The sequence below is a fragment of the Musca vetustissima genome, unplaced genomic scaffold, assembly GCF_032173495.1.
Source record: "Musca vetustissima isolate MV318-11 ecotype Yass unplaced genomic scaffold, APGP_CSIRO_Mvet_v1 utg21637, whole genome shotgun sequence".
NCBI lineage: Eukaryota > Metazoa > Arthropoda > Insecta > Diptera > Muscidae > Musca > Musca vetustissima.
Window position 1 is genome coordinate 84,389 of NW_026885325.1, and position 21,672 is coordinate 106,060.

The window sequence follows — 21,672 nt, forward strand, 5'->3', positions numbered from 1 at the left end:
TCTGCCATCTACACAAAGTTCTAGCAATCATCACACAGCTGTTCTCTTGACAGCTGTAAATTTGTGCTCTAACCTCAATTTTACGGCGAACTGGGGGTAACGAAGTATATCGCCCATATGCGATAGACAATTTTTACAAACATAAAAAACATCTTTCTCTGGTTTCCAGACCTTTACGCAATAGGTAATTTCGATTCAAATTTTCGTAAATTTATAAAAGGAAAATCTAAACAAAACCTGTTTTTACAGCATTTCATTTGACAGCCCAAACAGCACATAAATTTCCCCAAATGGCCACAGCAACAAAGGCAACAAAAAGCGTTTACAGATTATTTGTGGGTAATTTGCCGTGGACAGTCAGTCATCAACAGCTGAAGGGATACTTTAAGGAATTTGGCCGTGTCATCAATGCCAATGTAGTGTTCGATAAAAAGACCGGTCTATCACGAGGTTATGGATTTGTCACTGTAAACAGTCTTAAAGCGGTGCAAGCAATTGAAAACGAGCAAAAACATACGCTGGAAGGCCACTATTTGAACATCCAAAAAACATAAGAACAGAAACATCCCCACGACCCAAAAAAATTAGCCTCATAAGATTAAACATAAAATAAGAACCGATAACAATAAAATAAATTAGCAAAAACCACCGCATCAGCATGGACATGGACTCACAAACAGACAGTGATTGGGAATTTGATGAAGCGGAAGATGAAAAAGATATTCTCTTTACCAAGGCCACACAACAAGTACAAAAGACCCATGACAAAATAGTGCCCAGCGATTTGTTGCAATTATATGGACTTTTCAAACAGGCCACTGTGGGATCATGTAACACCACCAAACCAGGCATGTTTAGTATGCAAGCCCGTGCCAAATGGTCAGCATGGCAAGAATTGGGTTCAATGTCCTCGGAAGAGGCCAAACAACGTTATGTGGAAAAGGTAAAAGAACTTTTTCCACAATGGTATGATGCAGTGCAAAAGGGAGAGAATAATAAGATCAGTGGTGGCGGCGGTACTGGTTGGGTTGTACATTCCGTAGAAATGCCACCCACCGACAGTGAAGACAACAAACCCGACGAAGAAAAAACCATATTTGATTTTGTTAAAGATCGTAATTTTCAAAAAGTAGAAGAACTACTTCGAAAGAGTGATTTAGAACAATTAGACGATAGCGGTTTGGGTCTTATACATTGGGCAACAGACGCCAATGATATTTCAATACTATCACTACTTTTATCTTCCGGCTGTCCAGTAGATTTACGCGACGCTGAAGATCAACAAACTGCATTACATTATGCTGCCTCATGTGGTCATGCGGAATGCGTACGATTACTATTACAATATGGTGCTGATAGAATGGCCTTGGATGCTGATGGTAAATCGTGTATAGATGTCGCAGATTCCTCGGTACTGTCATTATTGCAATAATTCATCAATGTCTATGTTAAAAAAAATGTTATCATTATTCCATATATAGAGAATATAAAAAAACGGAGAAGTATTTTTGCTAATTTATTTTAATAATAAAATCAAATACTAATGGAAATTTTAACATAGTTTATATTTGGATGGTGAATGACAATGGCAGCTTCAAATCTTTTTTGTTAGATGAGGAAAAAAATAATCTTTGAAACATTCGCCGTTTAATAGTTATTAAAATTAGACTTTTAATAAATAGCCCATACCTGGATGGTCAGAAAACCCATCCAGCTATGTTGTAACACTTTCGTTTCGTATTAACCTATGGTTCCGGTAATTATGTTCCAAGGCTGTGGTGTAAATTGTGGCAGGTTCCCACTGTGTATCCCTTACATTCCCAAACCCCGCAGGCCACTGCGATTTGTGATAAGCTGAGAAGAGGGGAAATGGTCCTCAAGTCGCTGGTCGCAAATGGCAGTGGCTAGCGCGGACGACTTTAAAATGCTCGTCTAAGTGGTTCTTTCTATGACTAGAACTCTATTGGAAATGCATCAACATCATATCCTTATCCATGGACATTGCAACCTTCATCAGACATAGATTACGGTTAAAGAACTTGAACAAATAGCAAAAATAGACGTAGACAGCCAGGCGGCCCCTAAGAACATCAACGTCCATATTACCAGAGATCTACCTCACTATCATATCACTAAGGAAACATACTGCAGGGAATGTCAATCGAGTGGATTATAGCCGTTATATGACGATGAGGAACAGTGAAAAATTATCCAACAAGTGCATTAGAGGGTTCGAAGAACCTGTATGCATAACCTCAAAGTCTATCTGGCTGGAGATCTACCTCATTGTTGTCACCAATGAAGAAAAAGGTTAAACATACTGCAGGAATGTGAATGAAGTAGATTATAGCCATTATGTGAAGTTAAACCAGTACGAAAATGACAAAAGTCGGACGGGGCCGACTATATAATTTCCTTCACCACTTTGGGTACATATAAGAGATGCTCATATGTACAATATCCTTTAGATAGAATAGACATATCTCAACCATTTCAAACTTAACAAAAAGCATCCTAACCCTCTGCTAAATTTCATGTATACAGAACAAACAAAGACTATCGGGTGCGCCATTTACATAAAATCGGGCGAAAATATATATGAGAGCTATATCTAAATCTGAAACGATTTCAACAAAACTTGGCTTCTATCAATATAGACCTAATTCAGTACTCTGTGCTAAATTTTGTGCCAATCGGCTTTAATTTAACTTTTTTTAGCTTTATCTAAATCTGAACCGATTTCCACAAAAAATCGCATACATCAATCTGGACCTAATTCAGTACTATGCGCAAAATGTTGTCTCAATAGGACCAATATTGGCATTATTGTGCTTTATTTACATAAAATCGGACGAAACTATATATGGGAGCTATATCTAAATATGAACCGATTTCCACATAACTTGCCATATATCAATGTAGACCTTATTCAGTACTCTGTGCTAAATTTTGTCTCAATCGGACGAATATTGGGAGTTTGGTGCACCACTTACATAAAATTGGAGGAAACTATATATGGGAACTATATCTACAGAATCGGAAGTTAAATTTCAATACACAGCTTTCGGAAAAATCTCATGGAGCTGAACAAGCTCAATTTTCTATGTTTCAAAGAAGTTTTATTGGATTTGTATGGATTTAAAGTGACCCAGACAGTCTTTATTTTTGTTGTAATATAATGATAATAGGAAATCCAGATATTCTACATTTAAAACTTGCCTCGCATCCCATTGGAAATGCTACATCAATTATCTCCGTAGTATGTTAGACTGTGTGTTTGACTTCTTAGCAAAACTTTTGTTAAAACTCCATGCGCTCACTCGTGGAAAGAGGATGTCGGGCTAAATTGAAATGCATCTGCAAGAGGAAGTAGAAAAAAGCAGCCACTCAAACAAGAAAAACACAAAAGAGGGGGAGCAAAACCAAGTTCACAACAAGATACTAAAAAAAAACAGTCAGTCAGGCTAAATAAAAATATCATCTTGAAAACCCCCTCTACGATCGGACAAATTATGTACATTATTCACTTAAACATCTGTTGGACGGGGGTTGGGAGGATTGTGCACATAGCACACACCACCACCATCAATAATTAAATGTTCAATATAAAATACAATTTAAAAAAAGTGATCTTCCAAAATCAAAAATTTACCTAGCTACATACATATGTATATGTTCATGTTGTGTACATAGAATATGCCCATATATATGATAATCATATATTTGATTTGATTGTTCTTAGGGGTTGAACATCATATAAAGCTTTAGCCCATGTGCAGTTGGTCGCGTGGCATTTTATTTTTTGTTTGATAATGACGATAAATGATAATAGTACATAAAAGGAAGAAATATCAAAAACAACAACAACCACATGCAAGAAAACAAAACGGAACGGAAAAAGGAAGGTAGCTTGCGTGCTGCTGCTGTTGTTGTTAATTGTCCGAACTGTTAAAGAAACATTAACTTGCGGTGTCATTAAGCGACTATATTGTAAGCTACACGTGATATGAATATAGGGTTTTAAGTAAAATAAATTGTATTTGGATGTGAAACTATACGACACTCCTTGTAACAATAAACATGTCCCTTATGTATGTATTGAGAAATATAATACTTGTTGGTAGTATGAGACGGAAATGCTTACATTTATCTAAGACCTGATCAGATAGAACTAAAAGTGGTCATGAATACATCATTAAAATGTTCGATTAACCCGAATAGTGCTGTAATTATTTTTTCGAATTGTGGGACGAAACTTTCAGCGTCTCGCTGAATTCAAAAATTTGATTTGTATCCTTTTTTCTTATCAGGATAATCGACAGGATCAATTTTTAGGCTGGGCCGTATGTTCACACTAGCACTGCATGGATACAGGCTTGGGTTCTTTAAACTCGGCTGAAACAAAACAAGTACCATTGTCGGATTTTTCCAACTTTTCATCTTTTCATGTTTCCGACGCAACTTTGTCTGCATTTTTTGGAAGCTCATCAATCTGGTGAATTAGCAATGAGTCAAAATAATCGTACACCTTTCTTACCCTGTTCACTGCACTATCTTTTATAGCTCTCGAGCAATTAGGATCTCCCCCGGACAAGAGGTTTAGAGTATCAATATCGTATCTGTGGAATACTTGATATCTTCTGCTACGAAGCATTTGGTATCTGCATAGTTGATTTTCGATCATCACCAACACTTCTAGGTTCCCAAGTTCCTCAGACCATCTAATGCCTGCCTTGTTTAGGTTATCCTATAACCAAATTTACTGGTAGATTTGTTTTTGCTCGGTGACAATTGCCCCATGATATTATCGAAAGTATCTAAAAAAGAGAGTAAATGTATTTTTGGCAAAGCTATGAATTTTGAAAGCATCTATTACGGAGAAGAAGGATTTTGATGTCATTCTATAACCTAATTTATTAGTAGGTTTTTGCACTCGTATATCTTTGGTACATTGTGAGTATCTGAAATAGAAGAGTAGATAATTTAGATGTTATATCATAGCCTAATTGATGTCTTCTGGTACGAAGCACTTGGCCCCTGTATCTTTTGATGTTTCATCGTCTCTAACTCTTTATCCTTCGATAAACAGCAATAATACACTCCATTGAAATCCCAGTTGGATGTAAGTGACGTAATTCTGCATTGATCAGTTATGATCCTTACAGTATTGATATTAAATTTACATCAATTTGTGTCGTAAAAATTCCGAACACATGGATGGATTTTTAGGCTATGTTCCAATTTTCCTTAAACAATACAATAATTGCCTTCTTCTAGGAAATCTTGCGAATTTTGCCAATGAGTAGTTCAACAGACTCCTCAGTCTGCTAGGAATCTAACTAAAAGATCGAATGACTGGAAATGTTGGGATTATATTTAGAGAGCTTGAGGTTTACTTCCGAGAGCTCCTGTTATAAGGAGCGATTCCAACCGTAGCACAGTATTTTAAAATAGCATTTACCGATATTCTCCTATGACCCTCAAGATAAACAATTGGGATATTATAATATCGAAAGTCGATGATTGTTTTAAATCACATCGGTAGATTTCCAAAAGATTCTTAAAATCCACGCATCTTGTGGACCAAAATTAGATATCCAAGTTAACAGTGTCTTCTAATGAAAACTTCAAAAATCACAATTATTGTTGCCTTAGAAAAATATCTATTTTTAAAAAATCTCGCTTCTTAAGAGATTTGAAAATTTTAGAGAAACAAATATTACAACAAGTGGTCCATAATTACAAAAAGCATAATTCCATTATCTAATTTTTTTAATTTCTTATATTCAACTAATCGCTGAACTTTATTCCCCACTCATCTCAAAACAAACCAAAAAAAAACACCTATTCTCAATGAACCATGCAGGAGGGACAGGGAAAATTGAAACTTGTTTGCTTGCATTCAAAAGATAGGTGTAGCGTTTATTTCCGCAGAATGTTGCATGAAGCAAACAGCTGCTATATTAATGCCGGCTACCAGCAAAGTGAGATAACCGGCAGTAAATATATGTATGATATGAAGTGTGTGTGTGTCTGTGCATAGTGTTGTTTTTGTTGTAACGATCAACGCACGTCCCTTACTACGGGGGATGTTTTAGGGAAGAATCATCCACCACTGTGTTGCAACACCGGCACACAATTTGATTGAACCACTTTGTGTTTTGTGCTGCTGCTGCGCTTCAGTCCAACTGTCGTCCTCATCGATGCTCTCGCTAGCCAGAGTGTAGCAAGGTTCTGCTGGCGCTGACATAAATACAAACATCTGTCTCAGCTGTTAATTTTTTTTTTGTCTTTCATATCCTCTATCTCTACCAACAATAACAACAACACCCAAATATTTTTTGAGGAAGATGTATGCAGGGGATGTTAGTAGTTTACCCTTATATTTCCATGCCGACTCTGTTGCTGCAGCCAGTTAGGGTTAATGGGTATAACGAACCAAAAAAAAAGTTAGGGCACAAGTTATCTCTTGCCAGACAGGGCAAAGTAAGTCAGTCGGTTTTTGGATGTGCTCCGGAACACAACATCACTCCAAGGATAAATAAATTAAAATAATAAACTTATAATACACGGAATAAAAATACATTGCCTTTCGTAAAATGTCGGGAAAACTTATCATGAAACGGAAATTGGATAAACAACAAGCCGCAGAGCCACAATCTATAGGATTAGAAGCGAATAGAGAAGATGTGGCCAGTGGAAGTAACCGAAGAGAATCATTATCAAGTCCCAATCCCCATTTCCAAAGAAATGAAAACAATTCAACTCAGGACTCCGGAATAGATCAATCCATGCACCAAAGTAAACGTCTACGTTGTGATACTCCTCCACCAGAACCTGAAGATGAGGAGATTCGTCAATTGAACCTAGATGGCATTGAGCCAACACATCAGGATATTTTAAATAATCAACGTAATCGTCAGCTACTCGAGGCTATACAATCAAAAATGATGGAATTACAACGAGAATTGGATGAATTTGAAGAAGATTTTGATGCGTATGATCATGATGACGGCGAGGGCGAACAACAACCGGTCATGTCTGATCAAGAAGCTGAAGCTTTGGGCTATGCCATGTGTGCCCAGGAAACCATATTATTCTTACAAAGAGAGGGTATACCTTCGGATAGTCTACTCTATACCCGCCTGCACGAGGCCTTGGTTGGTCGTGCCCAAAATGATCGGGCATTTCAAATATAACACAAAACTTCGAAAATTATTTTTTGGCAGATTGTTGATCTCAATCGATCATCGAGATCAATTAATCAATTCAGATTCAGTTCTGTTTTCGCTCTAGTCATTTGTTTCCATGAAACAAAAAAAAAAATCGAAACACAAAAGAAAATATTAAAACTTCTAGTCATTCTTCTGTATTAAGTTAAACTTAAGCAAGAATTTAGTTTTTAATAGAACCCCCCGATAACACAAAATGTTTTTTAAATGCAGTTTTTTTATAATAAATAATAAATAAGACATATAATTATTGTATATTTAACTGAAAATAAAAAAAAACAATTTATACAAAAAATGACACAAAATTTTCTAATCTACTACAATCGGACAATGACCATAGGACAAATAATGGATCTACATCAGTACATAATGTAAAAAATTCGGTTTTATTATAATGTAAAGGTAAAAATATGGAAGAAAAGATAGACTTATGATAAGGAGATCTCAATTGCTGGAAGCCACCAGTATGCATCCTTGATAACTGGGTTAAATATTTATATAGGAAAACAAATTATAGTTCAGAGTAGAAACTTTCAAAATCTATTCCAATGTAGATGCTCGATTGTTTTGATCTTCTCATACTTTTGGAGTTTAGAGAGAGATAACACAGTCAATAACCAAAACAACGGCAATAATACATTCCATTGACATCCCAATTGGAGGTAAGTTCCCTAATTCTGCGTTGATCAGTTATTATCCCTTCAGTATTCTTAGTGATATTAATGATCTAAATTTGTGTCGTAAAAACTCCGAACACATAGACTTTGAGGTTATGGTCCAAGTTTCTTTAAACAATACAATGAACAGCAAATTTGTGTCGTAAAAACTCCGAACACATGGATTTCGAGGTTATGGTCCAAATTTCCCTAAACAATACAATGAAGAGTTCCCCCCATTCTGCGGGGACCAATATTGATAATTATTATTGAGAATATACATTAACCCATCCTATTCGATTGAAGAAAACGTGCCAAACTCCCTAAAATACCAATACTCCCTAATATACCGTTATTTGGGGGGCTATACTAAAAAAGGGACCATTATTGATAATTATTTTTGAGAATATGTATTACCCTATGAAAACCCATAATCCAAATTACATCGAAATCCGTTGAAAAACGTGGCAAAAATCTCCAAAATACCGAATTTTTGGAGCTACCGTTATGTGGGCCCCCAAAACGAAGGCCTATAAATAAGGTCGTCCAGGGAGACCAGCTGGATATCAGCTGCCTCTTAATATTTATTTCAAACTTAATTAAAGTTGACAGATGTTGACCTATTGATCCACTCCCTCCCCACAAAGAGTCAACATTTTGAAAACTTGTAAAACTCATATGGAGGGAAGGGAATATTTAATTTTATCTTTGCACATAGTAATATTTTTACCTTATATATATCCAGCTTGAAGATACTTTCCCCCATTTGGAACAGTTGTTAATCCAATATCAAGATAAAGGAATATCTGATTTGATCGGAACTTTGAAATCGCAATATTTTTTACAAACCAAAATTAAATCCTAAGATGAGGTATATTGGCCAACCTCTTCTGATACCGCCCAAAGTTGGTCAACATTTGAAAATAAAACCATATACCATATTATGAAACACCTGTTTCTATATAAAGAAGTTGAGAGATCGAAACAAAATTTAACATGTGTCCATAACAGAGATGGAAGTTTCCCAAAAAAACTTCACTTTTTTCTGTTTATACCCCGCTTTTTGTGCTAGGCTAAGAACTTTCCGAACTTCCCTTAAATTTTTTATACACATAAAGACTACATCACTCCCTCTAACCAATAGTGAAAATTTCATTCAAATAACTCCACCCATCACCGAGTTATGACCACTTGAAATTGACCATGGGTCAAAATATAGCTGCTACACGATTCTGTTTGCCTGGTACGGCAAATGGGAAAACCAAAAAAAATGCAATACCCCAAAAAGATAAAAAATGCAGTGGTGCTGCCAGATTGTTCGCTTTGTGTTTCCATGTTAGTTTGCAAAATGACGAGCATACTTTCAGGCGTTAAGCCGTGCAGAAAACAATTTGAACACATCTTGCATTTTTCTGTTTCAATTGCCTAATACTCCTTGCTAAAAAATTTCTTCCTTTTCTAAAATCATTTCTCTTAGGTTTAATAGTGATTCAAATAGCTATGACTTTGAAAAAATATTCTTTAAAATTCCACACTCTCGATTTGCAAAGTCCCTATGCATTAGTTAATCCTAGAAAAAGTTTTTTTAAAAATTGCATCCGAATTGGAACAAACCCCAACGCTTTTATTTAAACATAAAAATAATTTTCTTCTTTATTACGAATTAAAAGCAAACGAGGGAAAAATACAAACTTAAATTTTAAGAATATGAAATATTGTTGTTATATTTATTAATTGTACATATATAGATAATAGATTGAGTAGATAAGCTTATTTCCATAATTTCTTAATCGACATATTCTTTTCGGAGTCTTTCTGCATTACTTTGGCAACGGCCATTTCAAAATCTTCTTGTGTCACATGAACACGTCGTTCACGCAGCGCATACATACCAGCCTCGGTGCATACACCCTTAACCTCAGCACCAGATGCACCAGGCATAAGTTCGGCAATTTTACGCAAATTAATACCGCGTGTAAGGTTCATCTTACGTGAATGAATTTTCAAAATATCCAGACGAGCTTCCTCATTTGGTGGTGGGAATTCAATTTTACGATCAATACGACCGGGACGTAGCAGAGCTGGATCCAAAATATCAATACGATTAGTGGCCATAATGACTTTAATATTTTTCGTGGCCTCAAAACCATCCAATTGATTTAGCAACTCCAACATGGTACGTTGTACCTCGGAATCACCACCCGAACCGGATTCAATACGTGACGAACCAATTGAATCGATTTCATCCATGAAAATAATTGAGGGAGCATGTTCACGAGCCATAACGAAAAGTTCACGAACCATACGGGAACCTTCACCAATGAATTTCTGTACCAACTCAGAGCCGGATACACGAATAAATGTACATTCGGTGTGATGGGCAACAGCACGAGCAAGTAAAGTTTTTCCCGTACCAGGTGGACCATATAACAATACACCCTTGGGTTGGGCAATACCCAGGGCATCAAACAATTCAGGATGTTTTACGGGCAACTCAATGACTTCTTTGATTTCCTTAATTTGCTTATCCAAACCACCAACCATTTCATAAGTGGAATCGGGAACTTTTTCAACCATCATAAGCGATACCAAAGGATCAACTTTATTAGGCAGGATTTTGTGTAGAGTATAGCTTTCATTGCGCAAAGCAACACGGCAATTGGGCGTAACATCATTGATGTCAATGTTCTTATCGATGTCAACCACGAATTTTCCCTCTGGATGCACCTTTACCAAGACCTTCTTCTTGTCCATGGGTTTGACAACTTCGCCGACATAGCTGCCTTGCTCCTGCAGCAACTGGAGTTCCTCGCGTAACATGCGAACTAGATATAGGATGGAAAAGTATACAAAATTATTTAAATGTTTAGATTATATGCGGTGAAATGCGTTCGTACATACCCTTGGCATTAAGTTCATTACGTTGAGCCTGCAAACGTCTTAGATTTTGAGACTTTTCGGCCACAATCAATTGCAATTCCTCGATTTTTTGTATGTAGTACGAGCGAAAACCTTCACCCTTACATACAGCATCAATGTCCATCTGGAATTTTATTTAAATTTGAATATTTTCTTTCACATTTATTGCACTTTGCTTTGCAACTTACCCGCTTTGTGACGGTCATTGTTATTTTTATTTGAATTTATTTCAATGGCCGATAAATCTCCTAAAATATATATTTTTTATGCCGCTTCTCAACAATTTCTACGAATGACAAGACGAAATTTTTGCAAAGTCAACATACACGGTTGTATTTTGTTGGTAACCGATTACTCTCTCTATTTGACAGCTGTGGGTAATCAATGAGACACAGCGAGTAATTGTAGCGTTAAATTGCACATTAAATGTTGGCGTATGTCAATACATGATATCATATTAGAGGTACATTTTTAATCATTTTAATAAATTTTCTAAAAAAGGAATTCATATACAGCATTTCTATAGCTATATAGCCTTATTACAAATGCCTAGTTTAACATACAGGTTATATATATATATCGGTTTATCATAAAAAATAAAAATTTGCCATAGGCGTGGATTTGTTAAAGAAAATTTTTTCAAAGATTATCACAGCCATAGGCGTGGATTTTTTAAAGAATATTATTTCAAAGATTATCACAGCCATATGCGTGGATTTTTTAAAGAATATTTTTTCAAAGATTATCATAGCCATAGACATGGATTTTTTTAAAGAATATTTTTTCAAAGATTATCACAGCCATATGCGTGGATTTTTTAAAGAATATTTTTTCAAAGATTATCGTAGCCATAGCATGGATTTTTTTAAAGAATATTTTTTCAAAGATTATCACAGGCATGGATTTTTTAAAGAATATTTTTTCCAAAGATTATCACAGCCATAGGCATGGATTTTTTAAAGTTTTTTTTTCAAATGTTAACACAGCCATATGAGTGGATTTTTTAAAGAATATTTTTTCAAAGATTATCATAGCCATAGGCGTGGATTTTTGAAAGATTTTTTTTTCAAAAATTATCACAGCCATAGCGTGGATTTTTTAAAGAATTTTTTTTTTTTCAAAAATTATCACAGCCATAGGAATGGATTTTTTAAAGATTTTTTTTTCAAAAATTATCACAGCCATAGGAATTGATTTTTTAAAGATTTTTTTTTTCAAAAATTATCACAGCCATAGGAAAGGATTTTTTAAAGATTTTTTTTCAAAAATTATCACAGCCATAGGCATGAAATTTTTATTTTTTAAGGTTAGCCACGTTTATGGGATTTAAAAAAATATTTTTTTCAAGGATTTTTTACATCCATTAGCGTGGATTCTTTAAATACTAGTTTTTCTCAAGGATTATTACAGCCACAAGCGTGGATTCTTAAAAAAATATTTTTTTCTCAAGAATTATCACAGCCATAGACGTGGATTCTTTAAAGAAAAAATTTGGAGTGTGGATGCCTATCATTAAGTTGTTGCTGTTGTAGCAGCCCTATTGCTTTTACACGAATGGCCTAGCAAGACTCGATTCGTTTCGGATCGTAAACCCCTCTATCGTGGATTAAATGATTCGGATGGTTGTCATGGCACAGAACATTGTCCACCCGCAATCATTTCACTCCACCCACCACTTTCCACCCTTAAACCCACCATTTGAAAAATAACAAAAGAAATTTCTTTTTTTTACTATTTTTATAGTTTTTTTTATTTGTTTGTTTTAAATCTTAGTTTGTTTCTGTGTGAACACATACTAAGTATTGGTAGTTGTTGGTTGGTTTGTAACTGTCCTTTGCTATCATCAATTAATTTATCGTTTCATCATATGATTTAGACTTCTTTCGACTTGTTGTGTCTGTCTGTATGTGTCTTATTATTTGATTTCTTCTTATTTTTTCGATACACTTAAGAACTTAACAATACTTTCGGTCGTTTACTCGAAATTTAGAACACGTATTTGTTTTGTTCTTACAACATAAATTTGCATGATTCTGTTAGCTAGCGCGCTATGACGCTTAAGAGGGTGTTGTTGTTGGTTGGGAGTGTTTTTGTTGTGTGGGGGTGTTCGAGGTTTGATGTTGTTTCACACCCAACAAAAAATTCTTGTTTTTAGCGAAAATTGATTCAATTAAATTACAATGGGATTGTGTTTGTTTTTAAATTTAAATAAATTTAATATTAAATTAAAATATTTATTAACTGTAGATGTAGGTAGAGTTGGTAATTGAATTATTAATTTACAAGAATTTCTTGATTTCATCGTACAAGACAAGTACGAAAGCACCACCAGTACCTCTGAGAATGTTGGAGAAGGCACCCTTGAAGAAGGCACCGGTACCTTCTTGCTTGGCGATGGTGGCCCAGCAGTGCAATGTGTTCTTGTAGATGATTTCGGTAGCCTTGCGACCAGACTGCATCATCATACGACGACGGACAGTATCGAATGGATAGGATACAATACCAGCAACAGTTGTAACAACTTGAGCGATAGCCCAGCTGATGTAGATGGGGGTGTTCTTAGGATCGGGCAACATACCGCGAGCAGTATCGTAGAAGCCGAAGTAGGCAGCACGGTAGATGATGATACCTTGTACGGATACACCGAAACCACGGTACAAACCAACAATACCATCGGATTTGAAGATCTTAGCCAAGCAGTTGCCAAGACCGGTGAATTCACGTTGGCTGCTCTTGCCGATATCAGCAGCCAAACTGTTGGAAATAAAAGAAAAATATGGAAAATTAGTAAAGAGTTTGGAGTTTGGGTTAAGGCATGGAGATTTATGCCATGAAAGTTCCAACTTACCGAGTACGGGCAAAGTCCAAGGGGTAGACAAAGCAGAGAGAAGTGGCACCAGCAGCACCACCGGAAGCCAAGTTACCCATGAAGTAACGCCAGAATTGGGTGTTCTTGTCAACACCTCCCAAGAAAACCTAGAGTAAAACATAAAAAATATTCACACATTAGAACAAATGCCCACATTAATTCCAAGAGTCGTTCCGGCTCTTTACTTCCAAAAACCCACAATCTCAAATGGAAACGATTTTTTTCGTTCCAATTCACTGATTGTGTGTTTCTTTTTAGCAAATTTTTGTCTTTTTGTGTGTGATAATTGATGATACTTACTTGCTTGTACTTATCCTTGAAGGCAAAGTTCAAAGCTTGGGTTGGGAAATATCTGATAACGTTAGCCATGTTACCACGCCAGTATGAAGCAAAACCTTGTTCTTTTGGAATGCGGACAAAGCAGTCAACCATACCCTTGTATTGCTTGTCGGGGCTGATTTGTTTGGAAATGTGTTGTACTTGCAAAAGCAACTTGACACGTTCAATTGGGGCTACAGCAGTCTTTGAGACAGCAGCGGAGATACCGCCAGCAGCGAAATCCTTAAGGAATCCAAGGGGATCAGCAACACCGTCTTTACCCATTTTGCTATAATGAAAAGAAAAATCGAAATATTTTAATAAGTTAGTCAACTTACAAGTTGAAAAAAATGTGTTTTATTGTCAATTTATAATAGATTGGGGGAACTAGACATTCTAAAAACATGACATGTTTATATTGCACCTAAAGAAAAACATAGTGTGTGTGTTACCATAAAAAGGTCAAATATATATTTTATATTTTTAAAGGAAAACTTTTATAAAAATCTACAATAATAGAAGTCTACGAATTCGTAGCGGGCTCAGTAAAGATATTTAAGTAGCACTTTTATTATATTTCTTTGTGAACGCAATTTTTCAAGAATTATATGTTTTAATTATTATAAAAAAGTATTTTTAGTAACATATAAAAATGATTTGCTGTGTTGCCATGTCACTTTGTCATACAGGTTCTTTGCTATCCCTCTATGACATTATTAATTTATAATAATGTAGTAGAAAACCCTTGGTATTATTTAATCACCGATTTCACTACACAAATAATGTTAATAATAATATATTTTTTATTAATTATTCCCCATAATATCTTATTTTCTCATTAATATATCGATTTATTTTCCTTGTGCCTCATCCCCCAAAATGAAGAGTGTGTGTGAGAGAGAGAGAACTATTGGAGATGCCTTGAGGGATGTAAATTTCCAGGTTAGAGAAAACAACACACTATAATATTAAACTAGCATTTTAACTACACATATATTGTTAATTATTTATTAAAAACAAATTTTAATTATTTTACTTTGTTTCTTATTTGTTCATCAATAAATAAATCGATTTATTATTTATATTGTCTCACACTCATCAAATGTAAAATTTGACATCCCCAACATGAAGAGCGAATGAGTGAGAAAGAAAAAAAAATATGGAAGGGGCAAATTTGACAGGTAATGTAAAGAGTTTTTGGTTGACGGCAATCACTACACGTGGCAGTATGTTTATGAAACGTCAATAGTAGCTCTTCAGAGTTAACAAATTAAAGATCAATGACCGGCGGCGTTGTATAAAAATTCACATTAAAAAAAACGGTATATATTCTGCCATTAATTTATAACCGCCGTCGTTGTTGTTGGTGCTGCTGGGTGATTATCAAGTTTCATAAGAAACATGAACAAGACCGAACCAGTCACAGTTGTCATGTGAAAGAAGTACACAAACAACAACGTTGGTACTTTACCCCAAAAGACAAGTTTATATATGATGGCTGGAAAAAATAAAGCACGTGGTTTGCAAAATTTGCTAGGGTAGTGTGTGTGTGTGTGAGAGAGAGAGCTCACATTTAGTAAAGATCAGTATTATAAAATAATATTGTTGCTAAGCGGCGCAAATTTTTGAATACTAATCCTCCTAAATACAAAGAAATTTCAATTTGGCACTAAGGAATATTATTTTAACCAAACATATTGCATAATATTAAAAAAATAAACATTTGTATGTTTTACTTTTTAATTTGTTCATGAGCTTGCTTGCCAAAAGTTTGTTAATGAAAAAGAAAATGTTATACAATCATTGCAAGGCTGATAGTAGACAGCAGCATAAAGGGGAGTGTGGGTTGCTAGACAACCACGACCAAATCATATGGTGACGTTTGGACTTTTCTTTTTTTCATGGTCCGCATGAAAATCAAAAAAAGACAACATTGACAGATTTAAATAATTGGCCAAGAGCAGAATCATGGGGGCTTTATTTTTAGATAAAAAAGTTTGCACCAAAACGCGAGAGAAATACAAATTAATGAACGAGAGAGAGAGAGAGTTAATTAAACTTGAACTTTTCACAAAGTGTTCTGAGTATTCATTGGCCGTTATATAATAAGAGAACAGCATGAGAGAATTTAAACAGCTGAGTGTACACACCACAAGTTACAATTGAAGACGAAAAAAGTATATGTATAGCCAATAAATCTTGTTAAAAAATTCAAAGTTTACTCTACAAGGAAGGCAGGTTGCCGTTATTATAAAAAAAAAAAAAAAACAATCTCAGCTGTGCAGGTGTTACGTCATTAAACCACGTCTACGATAGAACGAAGATCCAAACTTAATTGTAAAAATGTTTTGTTTTTAACCCATTTGTTTAAAAAATTACTCTTGTTTTGTTATGTATCCACAAATTCAAACACTTTTTAAATTATTTTCATTAGTCTCTATGTGGCAACCCCATAATGTCAAAAGAGGGTGTAGTAATGGTAGGATTGCATAACGGGTTTTCATTCTTTTTCTTCATTAATGGATAGGGTGAAATATTTTTTTATTCAAAAATCAAAGCACCCAATTTGAAATCCTTTTATTTATTGGTAATGGACATAATATTCAAATTTAATAGAAAATAATTTTGTAATTATTTATTCATTGTTTATTCACACACAACACACTATATTTTCTTTTTGGTTTGTTTTCCATCCAATGTTCATTTGTTTTTCTCTTTTTCAATTATTTAATTTAATTTTGTTTTTATTTTGATTTTAAAAATAATTTAGTATATTATTTAAGTTTCTTGTAAATTATTATAAAATAATTTATCTTATTTTTCTTGTTAACGTACTATTTGTTTTGTGGTTATCACAGAGGTAAATTAAAATCCAAAAATCCGAACCAAAGGTCTGCACCGGACGGCAACTTAAACGTTAATAAAATTTTATTCAGATATCAAGTGAAATGTAACACACAGCTCAAGAACGCCAACGCTCCAAATTAAGTTTGGCGCCGACGCCAATGTCGACAGAGAGAGAGACGCGCACACAAGATAAAGTGAGCAACGACGAGAGCTTTCATGGCCATGAAAAAAGGCAACAAAACAAATAGAAGATAAGAGATGACAGAATGCGAAATACGGAAAATCTCAAGGGAGAGAGAGAATGCAACAACAGCAAAAACTTTGTTGACGTAACAAAGCAAATCTTTAAAATGTCTGATTTGACAGGTTTCCTTATTTTGGGTATTTGTTTTATCTATTTCCCCCTTCCTTTTTTATAAAGAACACCAAGATAACAAATTGTATATCACATGTTCAAAGGTATGAAAATTCATGGTCATTATTGCATAATCATCAATACACGCAGCAGACATAGCCATACTTATGAGATAAAGTAAAATACTTAAAAAAAGAGAGAGAAGAAGAAAAGACAGAGAAACAGATGGAAAAAAGCTTTTATTTTAGCAAATTTTTTTTTCAACAAAAAAATAAAAATCAAATAAAAAAGATTCTCCACCACATTTTTAACGGAAAGTTTTCGTTCTCTCTCTCTCTGTCGCTTTTCTCCAAAAAGTATAATAGAATCATGTGCCAAAAGTGTTAAAAAAGCACTCACACACACAGCACCATTAAGAGGGGTGTGCGTGCGCGTATATAATTTACAGACGTCAAACATACGGAAAAAAAATTAAACACTGTTTCCAAGCATAAAAATTTGACGCCAACACCACAGACGTTTACATAAGTCATCTGGTGTTTTTGTATGTTGGCTTTTCCCGTCAAACCTTTGAAGAGAAAACCAACAAAAACAAAAAAGTAGGGAAACAAAATAGTAGGAAATTTGTTATGCAGTGGCATTTCATAACATTAATGAGTATAATTACGTTAACTTTCTGCGCTAAAGTACTTTATTAAAGAACATAAATAAATTGCGTTCACACATTACCGCAAATTCCTTCGAATTTTCTACTAAAGTGATAAGATAGTGGCGGGCACAAGTTATCAATCAATCTATTTGTAGACATATTCTCAAGGTTAACCAGAATATTTTGTCTGGACTCGTGTACTTAAGTTTCCAAAAAAAATTATGTTAAAAGGATTCCTTATTTTCTTATTTCTTTTTTTGTGAGAAAATTTTATACAAATAAAAGATATTTTTAAATACTTGAAAAAATAAATTTTTGAAATTGAACATAGAACAAAATAAATTCAAATGATTTATATATTAATATGATCATTAAATTTAATACTTAATTTTCATATTAAAAAAAAAAAAGAAAAATTTTACTTTTTAAAAACATGCAGGAATCTAAAAAATCTATTTTTGTATTATCTTTTTTTACAAAGTTCGAATAGTTTTTGCAAATTAAATATATGGGTAAAATAATAAAAAATACAATAAAATTTATAATATATATATAAATACTATAAAATTTCTGATAAAAAATATTATAAAGAAATAAAAATTATAATCTATATAACAAAAATTTCAAAATAAATTTTAAAAAAATCTATTGGATAAATTTTCCAAAATACAAATTTTGTGCAAAATCTATTTTTTTGAAAAATTTTGCTTGAAAAACCTCCTCTATGACATTTATGCAATGGAATTGACAGTTTATTTCATTAAATAGAACATCCAAGGCCACTTAAAAACCTCATTTTGAATCCCCTGGATTTACTAAATCCAATACCATACATATGTACTATAAATTGGTTCGATTTGTAAATCGGGAAACGCCTTTTTAATTGACTCGATTTGTATTGCCTAGTTTAAACTGCAATTTAAGTGATATCCAGGAATCAGTCAGCTGATTTTTGTTTATTTTCAAAAAATATTTCAACTGCTATAATTTTTTGTTGTTATACAACTATCTTGTATTTTAAGGTAATTTAAACTAAAATTAAGCAATTGACAAACATAAAGCTTAAAATTGAATATATTTTTTTACAAAAAATGCTATGCTGCAGTCTAACGCTACATTTACATCATATGTCTTTTATGATAAAACATTTGTTTGTCAATTTAATTATTTTATCTATTTTCCTTGTTTATGTCAAAAGAAAAAAATACTTTTCTTGTTGAAGAAGAAGAAAAACATATTTTTACGTCATCCAGCAATCGTTTATCGATTACGTATACGCAATACAATTCCTAAAAATTTTCAATATTTTTTCTCATTTATTATCTAGCTTGAGAAATCATAACAACTGTCAATAAAATTAAAAAAAATCTGCTACTGTCAAAAACGTATACGTAGCAAAACCATTTACGTCACAAAAATCTGTTACGTGTTTGGACAAATGGTCAAAGTCAATGAACTTGAAGGCGATAGAAGAACAAAAAAGACAAGGCCAGATTAAAATAATATATATCTCAATACCACAAAAAAAGCAATGCTGAGCGGTGTGAAGATCACTGCGAAAAAGAGTAGTTCAAGTTTATCGCACTAAAAAATGTGTGAATGCCGAAAACTCACTCATTCTTCTCGCCCACACCTCCCTCCTTCCTCACACGTGAATTCCGCAGTGTTTTTGTTTTTCCAATGCAAAATGCAAGATAATTGTGCAGCTAAATTTGTTGCAGCAGCATTTGGGCATTTTGCCAAATGGTTTCTAATTAGAGTGAAATGGTGTTAAAGTCGTGGGAAATTTTGCTTGAAGGCAAAACGCGCAAATAAAACCACAAACATATGCAGTTTGTACACATTAAAGTGATTTAACACTCACATTATTACAAGGTTGTTTGTTTACATTTTTAAAAATAACTTTTATAAAAAAAAAAACAAGGTCTTGAAATTTTTAGTTGATTTGAAAGAGGATGAAAAAACAGTATGTAAACAATGGAATATTTAGAAAAGTAATATATTTTTTTATAAAATGTTGATGCATTTCCAATTTGTTTTATAACAATCATCATATATTTGACATATTTAGAAAGGAAATGACATATTACGTTTTATCATAAAGCATAATTGATGTAAATATAACATAAGAAATATGACAATTTTATTAATTGGTATTTCATATAAATCAATGACGTGTAAACCTATCCAAATTTCTAGACAATTTGTCAGGTTTGACAATCAAGTATTTTTTATGACATTTAGCATCTGACGTGTAAACATGTGTTAACTCTCACAAGGGCTGAAAACACCTTGTGTTACGCATTTAAATTAGGTTCTGCTTTTAACACAACAAAGCACACAACCGGCTTAAGAGGTCATTGGCATATTTCGCTAATGGACAATTTCAGAACATAAAATATTTCAGAATATATGGGAAATACCAATTTTATGACTAGAATTCTTTGTATAAAAGCTTTCAGCAATATTTCAAATGGGAATTTTTTTCGTAAAAAAATGGTTTCTGTTACAGATTGTGGCCTGTAAACGTAGTAGTTACAAAGAGAGTTAACTGACGGTAATCTCATTATTTTGTTAGATTTTCCCACTCTCTATTATAAAGAGTACAATGAAAAAGCTTGAAAGTTTTCCACTACTTAAATGGGGAGTGCAGCAGCTCTCCCCTTAATTTCCCTATCCTAACAAATCCACTGACGATTACTTTAAATTGTATATGACAGAGTTTAATTTTTATTTATTTACAAAAAAACTCAAAAAGAAAAAATGGCACACACTTTTATTGTGAAAGAGATGACAATGGATGGTTTGGCATCAAAAACCAATACCATCAAACAACGTAGTCATCATCACCAGCGGTGTGGATCACCAAGCCACATACACACAACCACTTTTTTCATATACACACACACATTTATAAGTGCCATGCACGATGTTAATGAAAAAAGTGGATATGTATTTGCAAATTTTTAGGTTAGGTTTTAGATTATGAAAGTAGAATTTGCGGCCAGGGTAATATTGCCTTGTGACTCAATATTTTTTCTCCCATTCAATGTAAAATGGAACAAAAAAACAAATCCACCGGGGAAAATCATCCACCATTTCATAAAATTTTCATTAAATGCGATATGAAATACAAAACTATTTTCTTGTCTAAATTAAATTCATAAATTTCCATTTTTTCTGCCTCACATTTCAACTTTTTACACATTGGCCCCTATATTTTACGTAACACTCATAAATCATATTCTTTTGCATCTCCTTACACATACACATTTTCAAATACAAAAATAAACTAAATAACATATTTTAATAATGAGAAAATAATTTGAACAATTACCTTTTTGTTTTTTCTTTCAAAAGTTATACAATAAAAACTTCTTTTGAAGAATTTTCCAATATTTCCCACTTGGCGTTGACAAAAACGCGTGTTCACTTTACGATATAAATTCGCGAAGTGTGAGAACGGGGCAGAGAATCAAGTCGCCTAAATTATTAACGGCGTCAAGTCGTTTGCAAATTGTAATTTGGAACGCATTTGAATGTTCAACGGCGTTGTAGGCGACAACGGCGTTTGTAATGTTTACATGAGAGTGGTTGACGTTAAGTTCTGATCCTTTATATTTTTTTAATTCTATAGTAAAAATAGAAATAAATAGAATAATAGAAATAAAAAAAAGAAATTTAAAATGAAAACTACTAATAATGCATTTATTATGATCAAATGAAATTTACAGTTCATTTTATGACTGTTTAGACAATATCGCGTGTTCACACCGAATTGCCGGTGCGCAACACCGATCGAAAGAAATTAAAAAATTTAATTTTTG

The 21,672-nt window shown here is 33.6% G+C and overlaps 5 protein-coding genes across 6 annotated transcripts in view; 3 read left to right on the top strand and 2 right to left on the bottom strand.

Moving 5' to 3' along the window:
* Nucleotides 1-282: 282 nt before the first annotated feature.
* LOC133332517 (uncharacterized) lies at nt 283-554 on the top strand. Its single transcript, XM_061540918.1, has one exon. The coding sequence runs from the start codon at nt 291-293 to the stop codon at nt 552-554; it is 264 nt and encodes an 87-aa protein (XP_061396902.1). The 5' UTR covers nt 283-290.
* Nucleotides 555-658: 104 nt separating this feature from the next.
* On the top strand, nt 659-1,432 carry LOC133332498 (acyl-CoA-binding domain-containing protein 6). Its single transcript, XM_061540899.1, has one exon. The coding sequence runs from the start codon at nt 659-661 to the stop codon at nt 1,430-1,432; it is 774 nt and encodes a 257-aa protein (XP_061396883.1).
* A 5,167-nt stretch (nt 1,433-6,599) lies between these two features.
* On the top strand, nt 6,600-7,199 carry LOC133332500 (uncharacterized). Its single transcript, XM_061540900.1, has one exon. It carries the CDS (start codon nt 6,600-6,602, stop codon nt 7,197-7,199), a length of 600 nt encoding a protein of 199 aa, XP_061396884.1.
* Nucleotides 7,200-9,656: 2,457 nt separating this feature from the next.
* The window catches only part of LOC133332524 (26S proteasome regulatory subunit 8), a 272,100-nt gene continuing 260,084 nt past the window's right edge, over nt 9,657-21,672 (bottom strand). For both annotated transcript variants that reach the window (XM_061540926.1, XM_061540927.1), the window contains exons 2-4: nt 10,996-11,014; nt 10,790-10,931; nt 9,657-10,713 (exon numbers count right to left, since the gene is read on the bottom strand). In XM_061540926.1, coding sequence (XP_061396910.1) covers nt 9,659-10,713; nt 10,790-10,931; nt 10,996-11,013 — 1,215 coding nt within the window. In that variant the 5' untranslated portion in view covers nt 11,014 and the 3' untranslated portion in view covers nt 9,657-9,658. The remainder of the gene's footprint in view (nt 10,714-10,789; nt 10,932-10,995; nt 11,015-21,672) is intronic.
* On the bottom strand, nt 13,003-16,983 carry LOC133332520 (ADP,ATP carrier protein). The gene is made up of 4 exons (XM_061540921.1): nt 16,830-16,983; nt 13,977-14,283; nt 13,656-13,783; nt 13,003-13,561 (listed from the first exon to the last, which is right to left on the bottom strand). Exons 2-4 carry the CDS (start codon nt 14,277-14,279, stop codon nt 13,087-13,089), a joined length of 906 nt encoding a protein of 301 aa, XP_061396905.1. The 5' UTR covers nt 14,280-14,283; nt 16,830-16,983; the 3' UTR covers nt 13,003-13,086.